Genomic DNA, 20,506 nt, shown 5'->3' with positions numbered 1-20,506 from the left:
TTTTTTCCTTGCACGCCTTTTACGTTGCAAAAGATGTTATTATTGACCACCTTCCAGCTCCTGAATCGTATCTCATTCATTTAAATAACTTAAATAAGTCATTTATTTGGTTCTTGCATTTGAAAACACTTTTTACAATGTATCAATGCTACTGGCCTTGAAGAATATCAGATAATTTAAAAAGAAAACAAAGAAACCCTGATATTTTGTACTAGAGATTCTTTCCTGGTTGTGGAGCAGAATCAGCGCTGAAACTTAAATACGTAGAACTGTCCAGCCCCTACATGGGCCCTCTGCTTTAGTGGCTCTGAGCTCAGTGTGGGCAGCTGCATTTTTAACAACTATGACATATCATCAGGGCTTAGACTCACTAAACACACTGTGCTCAATTTTAATATTACTTTGGTAAATTTGGGTACACTTGTTTTTGGATTTTCTGTGTGAGTGCATTTCCACAATACAGTTTGTATAGCTAACCTTTTAAAATAATGGCATATCTTGTCATAATGGGATTTCACTTCTGTGAAATGTGAGGTAACGTCTAGGGTTGAAGCTCTAACTTACTTGGCTGGAAGAGGGAAAAAAGATAGATGAAGAGTTGTTTCCCCCCTTGTTGTCTGAGCTATATCAGATTCTTGAAAAATGTAAATAAATATTAGATAGATACTGCATGTACACATACAAACCTAAGTGCCCCATGTGCGTACACACACACACACACACACACACACACACACACACACACACACACCTCATGAATGCCTCTAGAAACTTAGAGCCACAGGGCATCTCACAGATTTCAGCCCGTTTTGCCATAAGCAGAGCCACCTTCCATTTTCCTCAATCCTATCCTTACCTTTCTTTTTTTTTTTCTTTAACATCTTTATTGGAGTATAATTGCTTTACTATGTTGTGTTAGTTTCTGCTGTATAACGAAGTGAATCAGCTATATGTAGACATATATCCCCATTTCCCCACCCTCCCTATCCCACCCCTCTAGGTGGTCACAAAGCACCGAGCTGATCTCCCTGTGCTGTGTGGCTGCTTCCCACTAGCTATCTATTTTGCATTTGGTAGTGTATATATGTCAGTGCTACTCTCTCACTTTGTCACAGCTTACTCTTCCCCATCCCCGTGTTCTCAAGTCCATTCTCTATGTCTGCGTCTTTATTCTTGTTCTGTCCCTAGGTTCATCAGAACCATGTTTTGTTTTTGCTTTTTTTAGATTCCATATATATGTGTTAGCATACGGTATTTGTTTTTCTCTTTCTGACTTACTTCACTCTGTATGACAGACTCTAGGTCCATCCACCTCACTACAAATAACTCAATTTCGTTTATTTTTATGGATGAGTAACATTCCATTGTATATATGTGCTACATCTTCTTTATCCATTCATCTGTCGAGGGACACTTAGGTTGCTTCCATGTCCTGGCTATTGTAAATAGTGTTGCAATGAACATTGGGGTGCATGTGTCTTTTTGAATTATGCTTTTCTCCGGGTATATGCCCAGTGATGGGATTGCTGGGTCATATGGTAGTTCTGTTTTTAGTTTTTTAAGGAACCTCCATACTGTTCTCCATAGTGGCTGTATCAATTTATATTCCCACCAACAGTGCAAGAGGGTTCCCTTTTCTCCACACCCTCTCCAGCATTTATTGTTTGTAGACTTTTTGATGATGGCCATTCTGACTGGTGTGCGATGATATCGCATTGTCATTTTGCTTTGCATTCCTCTAATGATTAATGATGTTGAGCATTCTTTCATGTGTTTGTTGGCAATCTGTATATCTTCTTTAGAGAAATGTCTATTTAGGTCTTCTGCCCATTTTTGGATTGGGTTGTTTGTTTTTTTTGATATTGAGCTGCATGAGCTTCTTGTATATTTGGGAGGTTAATCATTTGTCCGTTGCTTCGTTTGCAAATATTTTCTCCCATTCTAACGGTTGTCTTTTCGTCTTGTTTATGGTTTCCTTTGCTGTGCAGAAGCTTTTAAGTTTCATTAGGTCCCATTTGTTTATTTTTGTTTTTATTTCCATTTCTCTCGGAGGTGGGTCAAAAATGATCTTGCTGTGATTTATGTCATACAGTGTTCTGCCTATGTTTTCCTCTAAGAGTTTTATAGTGTCTGGCCTTACATTTAGGTCTTTTATCCACTTTGAGTTTATTTTTGTGTATGGTGTTAGGAAGTGTTCTAATTTCATTCTTTTACACGTAGCTGTCCAGTTTTCCCAGCATCACTTATTGAAGAGGCTGTCCTCTTCATTGTATATTCTTGCCTCATTTATCAAAGATACAGTGACCATATGTGCGTGGGTTTATCTCTGTGCTTTCTATCCTGTTCCATTGATCTATATTTCTGTTTCTGTGCCAGTACCATACTGTCTTGATTACTGTAGCTTTGTAGTATAGTCTGAAGTCAGGGAGCCTGATTCCTTCAGCACTGTTTTTCTTTCTCAAGATTGCTTTGGCTATTCAGTGTCTTTTGTGTTTCCATACAAATTGTGAAATTTTTCATTCTATCTCTGTGAAACATGCCATTGGTACTTTGATAGGGACTGCATTGAATCTGTAGATTGCTTTGGGTAGTAGAGTCATTTTCACAATGTTGATTCTTCCATTCCAAGAACAACACGGTATATCTCTCCATCTGTTTGTATCATCTTTAATTTCTTTCATCAGTGTCTTATACTTTTCTGTATACAGGTCTTTTGTTTCCTTAGGTAGGTAGGTTTATTCCTAGGTGTTTTATTCTTTTTGTTGCAGTGGTAAATGGGAGTCTTTCCTTAATTTCTCTTTCAGATTTTTCAACATTAGTGTATAGGAATGCAAGAGATTTCTGTGCATTAATTTTGTATCTTGCTACTTTACCAGATTCATTGATTAGCTCTAGTAGTTTTCTGGTAGCATCTTTAGGATTCTCTATGTATAATATCATGTCATCTGCAAAGAGTGACAGCTTTACGTCTTCTTTTCCAATTTGGATTCATTTTATTTCTCTTTCTTCTCTGATTGCTGTGGCTAAAACTTCCAAAACTATGTTGAATAATGATGGTGAGAGTGGGCATTCTTGTCTTGTTCCTGATTTTAGAGGAAATGGTTTCAGTTTTTCACCATTGAGAATGATGTTTGCTGTGGGTTTGTCATATATGGCATTTATTATGTTGAGCTAAGTTCCCTCTATGCCTTCTTTCTGGAGAGTTTTTATCATAATTGGGTGTTGAATTTTGTCAAAAGCTTTTACCGCATCTATTGAGATGATCATATGGTCTTTATCCTTCAATTTGTTATTATGATGTATCACATTGATAGATTTGCATATATTGAAGAATCCTTGCATGCCTGGAATAAACCCAACTTGATCATGGTGTATGATCCTTTTAATGTGCTGTTGGATTCTGTTTGATAGTATTTTGTTGAGGATTTTTGCATCTATGTTCATTGGTGATATTGGCCTGTAGTTTTCTTTCTTTGTGACATCTTTGTCTGGTTTTGGTATCAGGGTGATGGTGGCCTTGCAGAATGAGTTGGGGAGTGTTCCTTCCTCTGCTATATTTTGGAAGAGTTTGAGAAGGATAGGTGTTAGCTCTTCTCTGAGTGTTTGAGTTCGTCTGTGAAGCCATCTGGTCCTGGGCTTTTCTTTGTTGGACGATTTTTAATCACAGTCTCAATTTCAGTGCTTGTGATTGGTCTGTTTATATTTTCTATTTCTTCCTGGTTCAGTCTCGGAAGGTTGTACTTTTCTAAGAATGTGTCCATTTCGTCCAGGTTGTCCATTTTATTGGCATATAGTTGCTTGTAGTAATCTCTCATGATCCTTTATATTTCTGCAGTGTCAGTTGTAACTTCTCCTTTTTCATTTCTAATTCTATTGATTTGAGTCTTCTCCCCTTTTTTTCTTAATGAGTCTGGCTAATGGTTTATCAATTTTGTTTATCTTCTCAAAGAACCAGCTTTTAGTTTTATTGATCTTTGCTATCGTTTCCTTCATTTCTTTTTCATTTATTTCTGATCTGATCTTTATGATTTCTTTCCTTCTGCTAACTTTGGGGATTTTTTGTTCTTTCTCTAACTGCTTTAGGTGTAAGGTTAGGTTGTTTATTTGAGGTGTTTTTGTTTCTTGAGGTAGGATTGTATTGCTGTAAACTTCCCTCTTAGAACTGCTTTTGCTGCATCCTATAGGTTTTGGGTCATTGTCATTTGTTTCTAGGTATTTTTTGATTTCTTACCTTTTCTTTTTACGTGTTTTTTTTACAGGCAGCCAAATCCCTTTGTGACAAGCCATGCCCTATTTAAAGCATATATTTGCCACCAGCTCCCATCTTCTTTAGGGATAGTAGCATCTTTTAATTGCATGCCTAGAATGCCTTGGGATCATGCATCTAACCACAGCAATGTCTTAGATATTCTAATATTACATATTTGGGGCAAGTAACCCCCCACTGCCCAGTACCAGGAACATCATAATAGATTCTTCTGCTTTTTGTTACATTTCTGAATCTCTGCTGTGGGTTTAGAATATTGTTTTACCATTTTATTATATGTCTTGATAGTTAAATTAAATTCACTTATAAGATGGTGCACCTTTCCTCATCCCCATCCCCATAATAACCACCAAAGTAACATACGCATTATTTTACTGCTTTTAGGTAATGGCATATCTCGAGAGCAGCTCTTTTTCAACCATCCATCAGCACTAGCTGATATGATGAATAACTACTTCTTTGCAAGGCTAGACATTGGGTAGTGTGGTAAGAAATTACATAACCCAGATAATAAAAGAAATGCAGAATAAGCCGTTTAGCAAAATGGCAGGTAATCTTCTATGTGAATTAAACTCTGAGCACTCACTAAGGCTGTCTTTGGGCAGTTGACACAGAACAGAGTGAAGCACAGCACTGGTATAATGGCTCAAAGAAGTCTGTGCATTATTTTTATTAGAAACATGCAGTAGTCTGTACACAGGGAATTTCCAATACTCACCACCATTACCTTGCTTTTGTGATCTCACACGGAATATAATCTGACCTGTACCTGGGCTTTGAAAGCTACTAGTCCATTACTGGAAAGTAAATGATAGACATTAGTGAAGCAAGAACATAGCCTTGTGTTCTGCCATTAACAACAGTAAATTGATTTTGATAGTTTTCTTGCATATATAGCTAGTTTCATAATTCCCTGATGGGATGAGCAAATGTTTATAGATGTCACTGAATCACTGGTTTTTAACCGAACTTCCTTCTACATCTTGACTTTAAAAAATAATAAATGTAAGTCTATAAACATAGCGCACACCCCTTATCTTGCTACTTCTCTACCTGAATTACTTATCAGAACAATTATGAGTGATAATATAGTGGCTGTCACAGAATGTACAGTAACTTTTGACAAATCTTTGAAATATTATGGAATATATTTCTTTTTTCTTTCTTGGCCAATTTAGGTCCAGCAACTGTGTGATTTCTGAGCCTTAACCTTTTCATATTTCAGCTGGCATAAGTCAGCATCCAGAGCTTTTTGAGAAAGTATTTACCGTTTTGAAATCACAAGCCTACTGGACAATTTGTTGCTCTTACCAGCCAGTTCTGCAGCACTTACACTGGACCATTCCTGGTGCGCCTCACATTTAGAAGGCAATCTGCCCTCATCCCTTATGACCCACGTCTTCATCAGTCTTCAACCCATGAAGCTTTACTCCCAGTCTCTACCAATATCCTCTTATTCTGAACTTACACATTTCAGACATTTCTCTAGATATAGTATTTATGGTTTCCCTGACTTGATGTTTTTCAAACTGTGGATCACAGATCACATGCTTCAAAGTGACCTACCTGAGTGCTTATCAAAACTACAACTTTTCTGGGACCCACCCACGAGCCATTGAATAAGATTCTCTGTGATGAAGTTCAGGAATTTGCATTTTCACAAGTTTGCCAGGTGATTTTGGTGTACACCAGCGTTGGGCAGCATAACTCAGCTAGTTGCAAATTCCTTTAGGGCTGCAAACCTTAGGATTCTTACACTGTAGAGCAGAAGTTGCAAACAGGCGGTCTACAGATATCTTGGCCAGACAGTTGGACCTTTTATTTTGGAGGGTGTTAACATTTATCTTTATAATTTATTATCAGAAGATTTTTTCTGGAAACCATCAGTTTCTGGCTTCTCTAAAGTAATTGAAAGAGCTAATAACAAGATGCTTTTGTTCTTATATGGCTGCTGTACCTGTCAGACAAACGGACACATGCTCTCCCCTGGTTCCTGCCTACCTCACGCCCAGCAGGCACCTGCTCTCACCTCAGCCTGGTGCCAGAAAGCCTGTCGGTTTGCCACCCCTACCACATGGTGTAAATAGCTTTCATCATCGGAAAAATAATTTTCTAACTTGATGGCCTTGATCTTTTAGATCTTTGTTCTACCCATCATTGGCTCTGTGGGTCTCAGAGTGTTAGTTGAACACTTTCCCTATTTGAATTGTGATTTATTTATTTATTTATTTTTGCATAAGGGCTAAAAAGGAGCCATACTTATCCCTCGCTAGTTAATTTCCAAACTCCGCCTGCATTTTGCACGCAAGCTCATGCCATCCCCTTTGCTTTCTGAGAAGATGAAGTGGGTGCCTTCTTAGATTGCTCCATTAACTTCCCACTGACTTCTCAAGAGTTTCTCAGCATTGCTTCTTCACCTCTTTTTTCATAAGAACAGCCTTTAGAATGTTTTAATCATTAATGTGATTATAGGTGTAATCATTTTTCTAACCCTAGCTTTTATTAAAATTCAGTTTTGAATGTTCTTGATAGTGTAGTCTTTCTACCTAATCATAATCAGTGCTTCTCAACTCCTATTCATCAAACATCTCTAGCATCTCCCAAGCACAAACATGTACATAAGATAATGAAAACCAGTGGTAGTTTCCATTTTTTAAAATGTTATATGAAGCAGACCGTGTCAAAACAGTTTTTTAAACTTTTCATGGAAAATGTTAGGGAAAATTCTCTTTACAAAGTAGAGAGAATAGTAGTATAATGAACTGATGGCTAATCTTCTTTCATCTTCACCACCCTGCTAATTCCTCCACCCCAAGATTATTTAAGTCAAGTCCAATAATAGAAATATTTTTAAATGTCATGTAATAATTGCTTAAAATTATCAAATATCTAGTAATTTTGCTATTTGCCCTCTTGTCTCATAATTTTGCTATCAGTTTGGTCTCTTAAGTCTCTTTTAATTTGTAAGTTCTGCTCCTCTCTCCCTGCCCCTCTTCTCACTCCTCTTTCCTCCTTTCTCAATTTATTTGTTGAAGAAGCGTGTAGTTCCTGCAGAGCACTCGTCAGGGTACCCAATCTTGGTCTCTGTATACCGTTTGCCACTATAAGAAATCAGGATTCCTTATAGAAGTGGCTGATTCCAAGTCTGGATTAGGAAAAGTACAAGATTATCCAGGAGCATCTGATGATAACCAGAAAGAAGGGAAACTATTAAAGGCCACAGCGTTTGTATTAACAGGACTCAGGAGCCAAACTGAAGAGTCTTCTACTGGTTAAAGATGGGATAACTAGAGGATAAATAAGCAAAATAACAGTAAGGGATTGAAGCATCAAATAAGTTGAAGTCCATGCATTCATAGTAATGGTCTCAATGCATCAGAAATCCTAGCCTTTGGAGGATGCTGGGGAACCAAGGCATTATTTTGAAAACTGGTTAATAAAGAAGGAAAAAATTAATTACCCTGTCTTTCCTCTATGAACTATATCTCAGGGTAACCAAACAGCTGATGAAGCAAGTTATTCTTAGACTAAGGAAGGTGTAATAGAATTAGAATATCATTATTATTTTGTAACCCCTAATGAAATATCTAGGCAGTGATCATGAAGAACTAACATCAGGAGAGACATCTGACATTTGGAGGTCATATCACCCCCTGAAGTGTTCTTGCAAAGAAAATGAAGACCCTTTGATTGGCTTTTAAAGATATTAGTGCTTTAGTTATAGATGTCTTAGTACCATCTTTTTTTCTCTGACCTAGGAGAAAAGTAAAATGTTAGGATTATGAGGAAAATGTAAATTGGATTTTTATTAGTGAGGCAAGAACTCTCAAATAGACAACAAAAACTTTAAAATAATCAAGTTAAAGTGCATAGCTAAAGGAAAATGTGGCTGCAGGGAATATTTAAGGCAGAACCGAATTGAAACCTTCCTAGTGAAAGTCAAGGCCTCTCAATTAGACAACACAAACAATTTAAAACTTAAAACGATCATTCTTGCTAAAGTTCATAAGTAAAGAAAAGGTGGCTGCAGGTGATGTTTAAGACATGACTTTGTCAAGGCTGCTTGTGGCTCAAACAATTAAGTCACTTAAACTCTCGGCTTCTGTTTCCTCATCTGTAAAATGGGAGCAATAACATCTACCTAATAGTATTGTATAGAGATTAAAGGAGGTAATGCAGTAAAGCACAGGTGAGTGCTCAGCAAGTGTTATCTGCAATAAAATTTACTAATATTATCCTTATTAATGCCACTACTCTCATCGTTGTTCTGTACTTTCAGAAAATAGAGCCACAAAGAAGCACATAACCCAGAAATGCCTTGGAATCTAGTGTAATGAGCAAGGCAAAGTAAGCTTACAAAACAGTGTTTATTTAAATAGGCATTGACAGTTTCACATCAGTCTGCTCAGTAATGTCTATGTAGCTCTTTTCTTTAAAATCTTCCAGCCTGAAAGTATTTTTAAATCTACTATATTTATGCTATTATTTTATTAAAAGTACATTTTTCGTAGAAATCCCTCAATCAAGCAATTAAATCACGAGCACTTATCTACACAGTGGCTGCTGATTCTTGGGGAATGAACTGTCTGTGAGCCTCCCCTTCCCAGAGAAGTACATACCAAGTGTCTACCAGTAGATGTAATGCACAAGAACAAAGCATCAGAAGCAGGCCAGGCCTAGGTCCAGAACGCTAAATGTCACAGTTGTGAGTCTGCTTTATAATTTTATAACAGTCTAACTCCAGATGTTTACTAGAAAAATGTCTAATTAAAAATTACTATAAGAGAATGGACTTGAGGACACGGGGAAAGGGAAGGGTGAGCTGGGACGAAGTGAGAGAGTATCATTGACATACGTACACTACCAAATGTAAAATAGATAGCTAGTGGGAAGCAGCTGCATTGCAGGGTGCTTTGTGACCACCTAGAGGGGTGGGAGGGAGACGCAAGAGGGAGGGGATATGGGGATATATATGTACATATAGCCAGTTCACTCTGTTATACAGCAGCAACTAACACAACATTGTAAAGCAATTGTACTCCAACGAAGATGTTTAAAAAAATTTTTAAATGCAGCCTGTGTTATTAAGCTATGTTACTGAATAAAATTACTCCATAATTTTTCACAAAGAAAAAGAAAATTGCTATAGACTCTTCTAGTTACAAAGCTGATTTTCTTCTTCACCGCCTAAACCATAGCAGAGGGTTAAAACTACTTAGGTGCATCCTCTTTTCTTCTTGCATCCTGGGAACACAAACACAGACTCTCATCATCATCATTGTTATCATTGTCATTAGATGCCTCTGTTACATCAGATAGTAAAAATATGAAAATAAATTTAAATGAATGCACATTGAGTCTGTAATGTAGTGATGGAAAAAATATTTTTATGTTGTGAAGGTGAGGTACCAATATATTGCGATTTTTTGCATTGTCCTTTTTTTTTTTTTTAAACTCCACTGTGGTGAAGTAACTTTCAACCTTGAATTTAAAGCCTTGTTGGGTTTTTATTTAAGAATGTTGCTTAAAATGCTTTATTCCAGTAGTGATCAGCTTTTGAACTGAGTCTTCCTGAAGCAGGTTAGAAAAGTCTAGGGCGAATAAACCCTTGTTTAAAGCCATTTTAGCTGCAACAGTGTTTATTGTATACAGATGTCAAGTCTGATGGACAGGAGCAGGGCTAGGTGTCACTAACAGAATAAAGGTAAGGAAACGAAGAGACCAGCTTTGGCAAAGGGATAAAAAAGACTCAGTCACTCCAGTCAATGTATCACCTGTCTTACCACCTCTCCCAGGCTTCCCCAGTTAAGGGGACTCAGCAAGAGAAACGAAAGCAGGAGACGTCAGAGTAATAGCAGATCTTCCTCCAAGACAAGGAGCTAGAAAAGAAAGTGAAGACCTTAAGCAGGGTAATAAAGTATTTCGAAAGTAGAGGAAGGGACATATGATGATAAAAAGGACAGTCCTGGGAGAAATTTAGACCCCAGATATGATTTCAAGGCAAGTTAAAAACAAGCAAATGCAAGAATTCTTTTTTAATTTAAAAGTTAAATCATGTATTGATTAAATTAATTTGTGAATAATTACATATTGATATTTACGAAAAAGATCTCAAATTGTCTTAAAGCTGAGTATTTAATTCTTTGAATTTTATGTACAGTTTCACTTTCCTCTTACTTTTCCTTCTTTGTAACATATGCTCTTCTGTAGTAACACTGGTTTAGTTGTTTTACTGAAAAACTCTATTTTTGAAGACTAAGGTCATTAAAGAGAAAAGGATTTTCATCTCTTTATATGTTATCCACACTCCCAGGGACCCTGACTATTTAGAGCATGAATCTATAACCAGGGCACAACTGCTCTACAAAATGTCCTAATTAGCAGCAAAATGACTAAGGAAATAAATAACACGTTATGTTTTTAAATGTCAACCTACAAAGTGACTAAAATCACATGGTATCTAAATAGATAAAAGCGCAGAGAGATCATATATAGGCAGGGTTCAGCGAGGCCAAATGTGTCAGCCACGATGGCAGGTGAGCTTCATCTTCAGCGTTGTCCTGCTGTGTATCTTTAGAATTCTTTGGTGCATGCATTGGACCTGCCGCATTATCCGAGCTCTTGAGCATAGGGGGAACAGCATTCACCCTCCACAGAACACTTCAGAGTAGATCAGAGCATGTCTCTCTGAAGTTTACCAACAATCCAGTTTCCCCTCTTTGAATGGGTGTGGCTTAATATCATTGTGGATCTGCCACGTTTAACTTCTTGTTGTCTGTGACTTAACGTTATGTTAATATGCTCATTCCCTCCAGGGGTCATTCTCTACATTCTACTGGTTGGATATCCACCCTTCTGGGATGAAGACCAGCACAGACTCTATCAGCAGATCAAGGCTGGAGCTTATGATGTATGTAATAAATGTTCATCCAGCTTTAGACGAGGGTTTTATGTTTATTGACCAAGAACCAGATTTTTTTCATTGCTATTTTAACCATAATTTTCAATAATGTCCCTTATTATTTTCCTCTCTCTTAGGGGAAGGGGGATAAAGAATAAGAAATACAGCAGCTATATCCAGTTTCTATTTCCTTTTAGCTCAATATCTCCTAAGATTGAAAGGAAAACAGTTTGAAGCCTCTAAGGAAGGACCTTGCATGTCCAAGCATTTGGATCTTAGTGCATTTTAAAACATATAAAAATTAAAAGATTTTTGCTTTAGAAATGGTTACTACCTGTTTAGCTGAATGATATTTTCAAATGCTTATCACATAATTATATACCAACAATACTTTGCAGTGATCCATGTATCAAATAGAACATTGTTCCATTCTGTCAGTTTTGACTGTTTGTTTTGTTTACCCAAGTGGCTTCTCTGAGAGCTTTGATATGAAGAATGGGTCTCACAATTGAAAAATATTTGAAAATCACAATTCCAATACATTTCATTTACAATTAGAATATTTGAAAGTAGGCGTATGAATTAAGTTCTGTATCTGAAGAGTAAGACCATATCTACTTTGTCTTTAGGGCTTAACTTTGTGCTCTTTGGTATAATTTTCTCTCCTTTGATAAATATGTCTGTAAATGATTTACCACCTCCTCTGGTTTTACCTCACACAGTCCTCTGGAAGTCAGAATGCAAGGTCTGGACATGCTCTTCCTATGTTATTAAGTGGGCTAAGTGGTAGGCAATATTGGGTCCACCTTCTGTGTACAAGTTAAAAGCTCAATGTGGCTGTGAGAAAAGTTATGAGAAGTCTGTATTATATTGTATCAGGTCTCATAACCTCCCCAATGCATTTCTGACTAAATGTAACATTCAGATGGATGTGTGTATCACAGGTATTTGAAATCTTTAATTTTGAAGCATTCCATTTTAGCCAGACTAATGATAATTAAACCAGATTGTAATTTACCTGGCCAAGCTAGCACATTCACCATCTTTACAGACTAGAACTAAGCACCTCTCTGGGAAGACACAGCTCTGCAATGCACTGCTTGGTGAATGTGAAGGAATGACTTTGTGAAAGTTAGAAAAATAAGAAAAGGGCCCACCTTTATCTAGGTTGAACCCAGCCCCTCATTTTCTATCAGAAGATCTGCACATCATAAAGAAACAGGGTTGAGTGTTTCTTCAGTAGTTCCTGATTAGCAATTTTTTACAACTGCCCAAAATAAACTTCTGGAATTAAAGTTAAACTGGCAAAAATTTGCAAGTATTAAAGAGTCAATATCATTTTTCTTATGTTTCCTTTTGCCAATGGATCACAAACTGCCCATTTTATGACTACTAAAAGTGCACTAACTTAAGTCCATTAAGGCACAGTGACAATGCCTTTTTTCTCAAGATTGTCTATAAAAATTCATGAATTGAGAAAAGAACCTGATATTTTGTTTATTTAGAAACTAATGCGATATACATTTTTCTTAACCCATCAAGAATATTATTTCTACTAAATATGCTTATTAAGTGAAAGTGAGGTTACATAATTATCAACAAAAATTTATACACAGAAATTTAGAATAAATCTCTTTATCGTATTATTACTATACAAACGGATTACTAATAGAAGTTATGAGAGTAAATTTCATGAACTTTCTTTTGGTGAAATTTATCATTTTTGAAGTGTTAAAATGAAATCCTGCTGAGGCTCAAATTTGTAGTCTCAAATTTCTTCTCACTGCTGCACTCCAAATAGTGACAATTTATAGGTCAGGTTTGGAACAGGAATTGAAGCTGTTTTATTATCTCTGCTATTACTCTTGATGAGTTGTGGAAGTGCATAACACATTATTTTGAACCTTGGCATAGTAGCATGATGATGTGACAATGTCGCAGCTTTATTGACTTTTGCAAAATTGCATAAATAATTACACGAAAGGCTGCATAAAATTGAATTTTCATATCAAAGCAAATACGCTTTGAGAGGACTAGAAGACTGAGTTTATTTTCCCAAATTTAAGAATGTATCAGTAGTTATGGCAATTTAGTGTACATGTTTGTCCCTTATCAATTACACTCAGTATCTTAATATATAGATATATACATAGAGGGGGGATATATATATCTACATCAGTTTGTCTATATGTAGATACAATTTAACTTATACAAGAAATTCACTGCTTAAGGAAATTATTAGTATATTTGGCTCTTCTCTGTTCCACTGAGTGTATCTATTTTTTAAACCCTTTATAAACATATTTTTAAAGTTTCCATCACCGGAGTGGGACACAGTGACTCCTGAAGCCAAAGACCTCATCAATAAAATGCTTACTATCAACCCTGCCAAGCGTATCACAGCCTCGGAGGCACTGAAACACCCATGGATCTGTGTAAGTGACAGTTCTCCAAAGATCTCAGGAGAGCAAATGAAAAATACATTCTCCTTTAAAATTTGTCTTACAAATAGTCTTGGCAAAATTCATTATTAGGAAACTCTTGCAGTTGAGTGCTTGTAAGTCTGTCAGATGGATGCAGGCACCATTAATAAAAATTTGATGAAGTTAAGGAATGAATATCTTTTAAACATCCTCAATTAAGTTTATTTTTCTCCTCTTCCAGCAACGTTCTACTGTTGCTTCTATGATGCACAGACAGGAGACTGTTGACTGCTTGAAGAAATTCAATGCCAGAAGAAAACTGAAGGTAAGAAAGTTTCCACTTTTGTGAGGAGGGAGATTTGGCAGCGTGAGCAGTGAGGTTCTGTGTGAAGAACGGAGCAAAGGCTTTTAAATGTGTAAGCCTCAGTACTCTTCTTCTTCTGGGTCTTTGGGAAATGGAATCTACACTGGAATTACAGCTACGATGAAGAGCTAGGATCACTGGCCATGCGAGCCGTGGTCCCTCCCTTCAGTGGAAAACAGCTGTGCAGGTTAATAACTGGAATCTGGCCGCACCCACAAGGGTGGTCCCAGCATTATGAGAAACATAGGCCTGCTACTCTCAGGAAACCAAAACCAAAAACAGACAAAAATGCCCTGACTGAAAGTAAGGCTAGGAGAAGACTTATTGTCAAACACTGCTTCTTTGTTAGGCCAGTGATTTGCAAAGGCAGCATTAATTTCGTGTTCTTATCGCCCTGACAGGGTGCCATCTTGACCACTATGCTGGCTACGAGGAACTTTTCAGGTACACGCGTTAAGAACTCTGCTCTTGATCCCCTCCTCTCCTCTCTGGTATCTCTTTTGGAATTTAATTTTAAATTCTTTAATAATTAGAAAAACACTGTTGTTCGGGGATGGCAAATGTATGCCATGGATTCCTTCCACGCCTGTGGCTGCCATGAGGCTCTTACCTGGGTGCTGTCTCGCAGAGGCGTCAGGCCCGTGACTACACTCTCCATGAGAGCACCCAGGCAGCCCCACCTCTAGTCAGCACTGGAGCAGGACACGAAACCCCTCTGTCACCCCTGCTGGGGTGCACACAGTTTGGAACTACGTCCTCCCCCCAGCTGGAAGCTCAGCATTTTGAACGTAGAATTAATTGATATCTCATAAAGTAATAACTATGAATAGTTTCTTGTTTTTGTCTCATTCTCTCAGGGAATCCCAGTAAGCAAGATTTTTAGAAGAAGGCCATTATTGAGGAACCCAATTCTCTTAGGCCTAAGTTCTTTTGAAAGTACAGTTCTGTAGTATCTTGGCCTGCTATAAGAATGATTACAACTTTCAAAGGTATCTAAACTCAAGAATTTACAGAGAACCTACCCCACAGTAATAAACGTTCCTTGAAATGATTTCTTGGTAAAAATAAGTTTGTTTAAATAATGGGCTGAAAAAAGCTAAACTATTTCTTTATTGTAGAAGTGACTTGCCAAAGCCAACATAAAGTATATACCTTTTCCAGAAACTGAGTTTTGGAACTCCTTTTTTTGATAGGTTACCTCAAAGGATCAGGTTTCCAAAACTAAAATTTTGATAAAAGCTCATCAGTCTTATGTATGGAGAGGGACTGAAGCAGCAAGACTGTTGCATTGGTAAAGCTTACTGTTTGGCTGTTTAAACTTGGAACAATTGTCAGACGATTATACCAAAAATACTACCTTTTTACTTTGCTTACTGTTTATATAAGAGTGATCTGCAGCATCAAGTTCTCCAGCTATGTCTTCAGTAATTTATTCCTGCCACATACTTCACTTCTGAGTATTGTAGTGATATCAGGTGATGATCCATATCATTATCATGTTTTCCAAATTTCTCAACCGATTTCTAGTTACTGTTTACCATTTTATTAAATGGTCACCTTTTGTCTCCCATTGTATATGATGTGAGTTCATAGGAGGCTTTCCAAAGGCTTCCACTGACCTGTTAAACAGCAACAATGATAATAATACAACGAGTAACGCTACAGACTGAGGGACTGTGTTAGTCAGTTGTATGTATTTTGTCCAATTTGTTTGGTGTAGTAAAATCTTGTTACTGCCTTTGTCAAGTTACCTGTTTTATGAACAGTTGATTAATACAGTTGACATTTATATGGGTGAGTTCAGTATCTCATTAAATATTAACTGATATATGCTATATTCAAATAAATTAATATTCACTGTGGCCCAGTCATTAGTGAATCACTAAAAAGTAGGATGATTTATATGGTATGTATTGTTAATGACAAACTAACTTGAAAAAATCTCCAGAATTAAGATTGTACATTTTGTTGAAGTCTCACGCATAAATTGGGCCTTTAGTAATATATGTACCCACGTATAGAAGCTTTTTACCTCACATTTTCCTTGTCATCATCGTGTAAACTAAAAACTCACGACTAATATGTGGATTTGATATTGTTTCTGAATGTCTTAGCATGAAAAGCAAACTTTTTTTATCCGTCATTTCAAAACCAACTGATATAACATTAGACGCAGTTACATCTTATAGTTGATATTGCATTTTAGTTTTGAGTATTCATTCTGTTTCATTGCCAGACATGCTCTTTAAAGTAACTTGTCCTTGAGTATATGGTTATAAAGTTGTTTTTATTTTTTCTTTTCTCCCGTTATGTGGAATGTATTTCTTGTGAGGTAAGGTGAATAGTAAGCAAAAGGGACATTTCTGCATCTCCCAGGCCAAATCCCTGCTTACCCTGAATCATTGTCTTCTCTTCGCTTGCTATTGCAATTCCAATTATTCTGAGTTTGCTTTCTAACCTATTAACTGCCACAGGATTTACTTAATATTGCTTCTTAGCTCCAGGTACACAGTATTATAGCTAAGGCTACTATTTCTTACAGCCTTATTAATAATAAATTAATAGCTTTGTTGCTAAAGACTAAATAAAATTAACATTTTTGTATCTTTTAAATAAATTGAAAATTTATCAAAGTGCTATCAAGATAATGGCCCAAATCAAACAGATGTCAGGAAATTACATGTTCATGCAGTTCTATTATAGCTAGGTATTTCCATTTCAGATACCAAATTCTATTCTGATGTACTTAAATAACTATATATAATTAACATTAAATGGAAGCATAAGTGTGTACTTTGTCCTACATGTTTGTGGATGTTCTACACTTGATCTACTAATTGTCGTTGACAGTTACATAATCTGTTCACTGTGTATGTACCCATTCATAAGTATATTTTTCACTTCACTTTTTAATATACTCAAGGAGTTCAGTAACAGAAGGAATGCTAAAAGCTCCCTCCAAAAAAGTAAAGTTTCATATAAGACCATGTACTTTAGGAGTTCTCTGATTTAGTTGAAGATTTCATTTTGTTTTCTATCTCGCCTCAAATTTTATGATTTTTAATTTTTCAGTGTAAAAGGCTTTTGTTTATGACCTTTGTATTCTGATTTTGAAGTATAAGAAAATACATAATACCTTTTTTTAAAGGTCATATGCTAAGCATTTAAAAATTTGCTCTAGGTCAATAATATACCATTTCATTTTAAGTATAGTTATTAATATTTTTGTAAAAATGAAATTATCTGATTTCAAATATATATTTATTAAAAAGAATGTTATTTAGCCAGAGAAAATTGTCACAAATGAGTTTTAAACCTCTAGGAAGAGGGACTTAAGTGGCAGAACTGATACTTTTGGTGTGAATGAACATGTAATACAATCTGTGAGCTGATGTCTAAAGACTTGAAATCAACTTTCTGGATTACAAAAGCATAGTCCAGTTAAAGTTCCAGTATCCTTTTCACAGCCAACAGTGAAATAAAGTCCAATAATATAAGTGGCAAAGTGTCCAATTATATTCAATGAACTAAATAAGATTTTAGTTCTAAATTTGATGTGGCAAGACCAAGAAAAGTGATACTGTATTTCAATGTCCTGTAAGCTCGCGCTCATCAATGTGACCTTGATAACTTGGCATATGTTGGCCATAAATCAGTAAAGGTGGTAGAAGGAAACAATAACCTGTTTTGTTGCCTGGCTATCGGTTTCTATGGATAACTCACTAAACTGATTTTACTCTCGTTTTGCAGCAGCCAAGAGTTTGTTGAAGAAACCAGATGGAGTAAAGGTAAGTTAAACAGGTGCTCCTAAACTCATTTCTGACTTTCAGATGCTGGATTATTTTTAAATGTTAAATATAAGTTCTAAGTCATTGCAGCTTATACTTTTTATAGTTCCTGATAAAGGATGCAGGTTGAAATATAAAATAATTTAATGTACAGGAATGACTAATATTTATACCAAGAAAACCTGCATTTTTTCTACTTATTATATATTAAATAATCATGACAAAATAAGACTTTATATGGAGTTACCATAGAAACTGAACGTCTAAATCCTCTCTGTTTTACTACATCCTCAAACTGTCATGGTGACCTGAAAATCCCTGAAAACCAAATGCTTTTCCAAATAGTTATGCTATGTTCTTGAAGGCTGATGAAATTTATAGCCCATGGGGGGGGGAAAATCAAGTCACTGAGTCTAGGAAATCAAAATTCAAATGACTATATTTCTCTGCTTGGGCAGTTTTTATAAAGGTCTTAATTGTTCCTGTTCTTCTATCATAAGGTATTGAGGCAGACTTAACATGAATATCCTGAATAAATAATTAGAAAAATTTTCCAAGAAAGATAATGGCAGAATATTTCAACTTTCTTGGATTTCTAAACAAAATAATACAGCTTATTTTCTACTGATCCTGTTTTGTTTCATAGGAATTTACCTTTGATTGAATATAACCTTATACATGCATTGTGTTTGTTATCTTTCCAGAGTATTACCTCGATGTTTTATTTCTTTAATCCTTTTCTTTCTCTTCCACTGGCAGACACCTACATTCCTCATGAACACTTCAGCGTTCTTGGGAATTAATTAACTTTCTAACATTTAAACTTGACCCAAAGTCAAGTGGTCAGTTCATTTTGAATATATAACTTAGAAAATCATCTGTCACTTCTCATGTTCACGCCCAGTCATTTCTTCAGCACCTGTCTGTGTGTGATTTGGGAATTTCCAGAGCTATGGTGACCATGCACTTGTGATTCCCATTAGGTTGGCATTTACCTTTGATTAATTCCTGTCCTCAACCTGTAATATTCTCTTCCTTCTGCTTAGTTTATTCAACTTAAAGTTCAGTAATGACTGTTGATGTCTGCTTTTTTCCCAATGTAACATTGGTGGAAATGTGATATTTTAAATTTTCCAAATGTTTTATTCCCTTGTGTTTTTCTATATTGTTTGGTGATGCAGAGCTCACAGTTTCTATTGAGACATTTATTTTTACTACTATCCTTATATAGAAAGAAACATTTCCAGAACTTTTTTCTTCCAGTCAACTTATAGTTCACCTTTAAAGACAAAATTATTCTGTGCTCCATGCTTTGATACTTTAAAAATTCAACCGGTCATATTTTGTTTCTTTTCCTTTCTCTTTGACTGGTCAATTCAGAAAAGGAAGTCCAGTTCGAGTGTTCAGATGATGGTGAGGATCTCTATCTGCCAGATTTCTCCTCCTGTGAAAATTCATACTTAGGAATAGAACAGTCTTATTTGCCTAAGTTAGTGTAAGTGGAGAAAGTATAGGATCATTACAGGTTAATGTTAATTAACTATCAAACACAGTGCCCATGTTCAAATATTATTGTTTTTCTTTGAAATGGAATTTTTGAAATATGTAAAAAGTTTATACCGTCATCCATATGCTATTTAAAAAGTGCAATTTTCTCCTAAAACTGAAGAAACTATGACATAATTAATGTCTATAATTATTGTGAAAAGTGAAGGAACACTATAGGATTATTTTTAAATGGTGATCGTGATTACTAAGATAGGAGTGATTCTTAGTTCAGATAAACGAGAATGCATCCACCATGGAGTTTTATAAATTGTGTGAAAGTGATCTTACAAGGATTCATCCAAGTTAAGCACCTTTGGAAAAAATATTTATTAACCTTAAAACTGAATGAGCTCAACACCTGAAAAATAAGAATATCTTGCCCATGCCTTATTCTTATTATTCTTATAAAGTAAGAATAGTTCAGCGCGTAATTTAAATATCTGGTTTCATTTAATTTTTTAAATAAAAATACTCTGCTTCCATAATATAAAATAAATACATTTCACAAACAGAAGTGCCAGAGCTCTTGTATATTTAAAAGACAGCTGTGGTTGAGCCCATACTTGATACCTGATTCTTTAAAAGGAAGTCCTCCTAGCCTTTTACCTAGAAATTCTCCTGTTATTTTAAATTAATCAACATTACAAATACCTTCAAAAGATTTTCTACAGTAAAAAAATCATTAAGCTAAACTTTAACCAAAATGTTTTTAACTGTACATTTAAACACAAGTAAAAGTGGTGGTTGAGGGACATATTCATTTAATTCATATTTGCCATACCTAACAATAAAGGATGGCTCATCCAGACAGAATGGCCTTCATTTGGAAGAGACGACAGTGTGTGTATGCTGTGTGTGAACGTGTGTGTGAACGTGTGTGTCGACGTGTGTGCGCTTATACGGTTATGTTTGTGTGCGTAGGTATGCCCGTGAGACATTCCCACTAAAATAAAGCAGTTCTTGGCAACCACAACCTAGGAAAAAAATCAAGTCTCATATCTCAGAACAGAAAAGATCTCAGTATATTCCTCTTTCATTCTTTGCAATCACTGATACAAACTAAATGGATTATATTAAATACCTGTGGGCTTTAATCTTAAACACTTCTGATCATTTGATAAGAAGTCAGCTGTGTTTTGCCAAGCACTCTTCCTGAATAGGAAATTATTTGCATGTGTGTCCCTCCTCTTTTCTCATATATTCTGTACTAAAGCG

At 35.9% G+C, this 20,506-nt stretch overlaps 1 protein-coding gene across 39 annotated transcripts in view; it reads left to right on the top strand.

The window, feature by feature from the left end:
• Positions 1-20,506, top strand: part of CAMK2D (calcium/calmodulin dependent protein kinase II delta) — a 273,998-nt gene that overhangs the window by 213,900 nt on the left and 39,592 nt on the right. For 17 of the 39 annotated variants that reach the window (XM_049708875.1, XM_049708887.1, XM_049708884.1 and 14 more), the window contains exons 9-13: positions 11,083-11,177; positions 13,481-13,603; positions 13,833-13,916; positions 14,357-14,399; positions 17,706-17,743. In XM_049708875.1, the coding sequence (XP_049564832.1) occupies positions 11,083-11,177; positions 13,481-13,603; positions 13,833-13,916; positions 14,357-14,399; positions 17,706-17,743 (383 nt within the window). Of the gene's footprint in view, positions 1-11,082; positions 11,178-13,480; positions 13,604-13,832; positions 13,917-14,356; positions 14,400-17,705; positions 17,744-19,123; positions 19,157-20,506 lie in introns of all 39 variants that reach the window. The other 22 variants (XM_049708877.1, XM_049708872.1, XM_049708882.1 and 19 more) reach the window with 4 other exon arrangements.

The sequence above is a fragment of the Orcinus orca genome, chromosome 4, assembly GCF_937001465.1.
Source record: "Orcinus orca chromosome 4, mOrcOrc1.1, whole genome shotgun sequence".
NCBI lineage: Eukaryota > Metazoa > Chordata > Mammalia > Artiodactyla > Delphinidae > Orcinus > Orcinus orca.
Note: the sequence above shows the minus strand (reverse complement) of the source record. Positions and strands in the feature narration are given on the sequence as shown.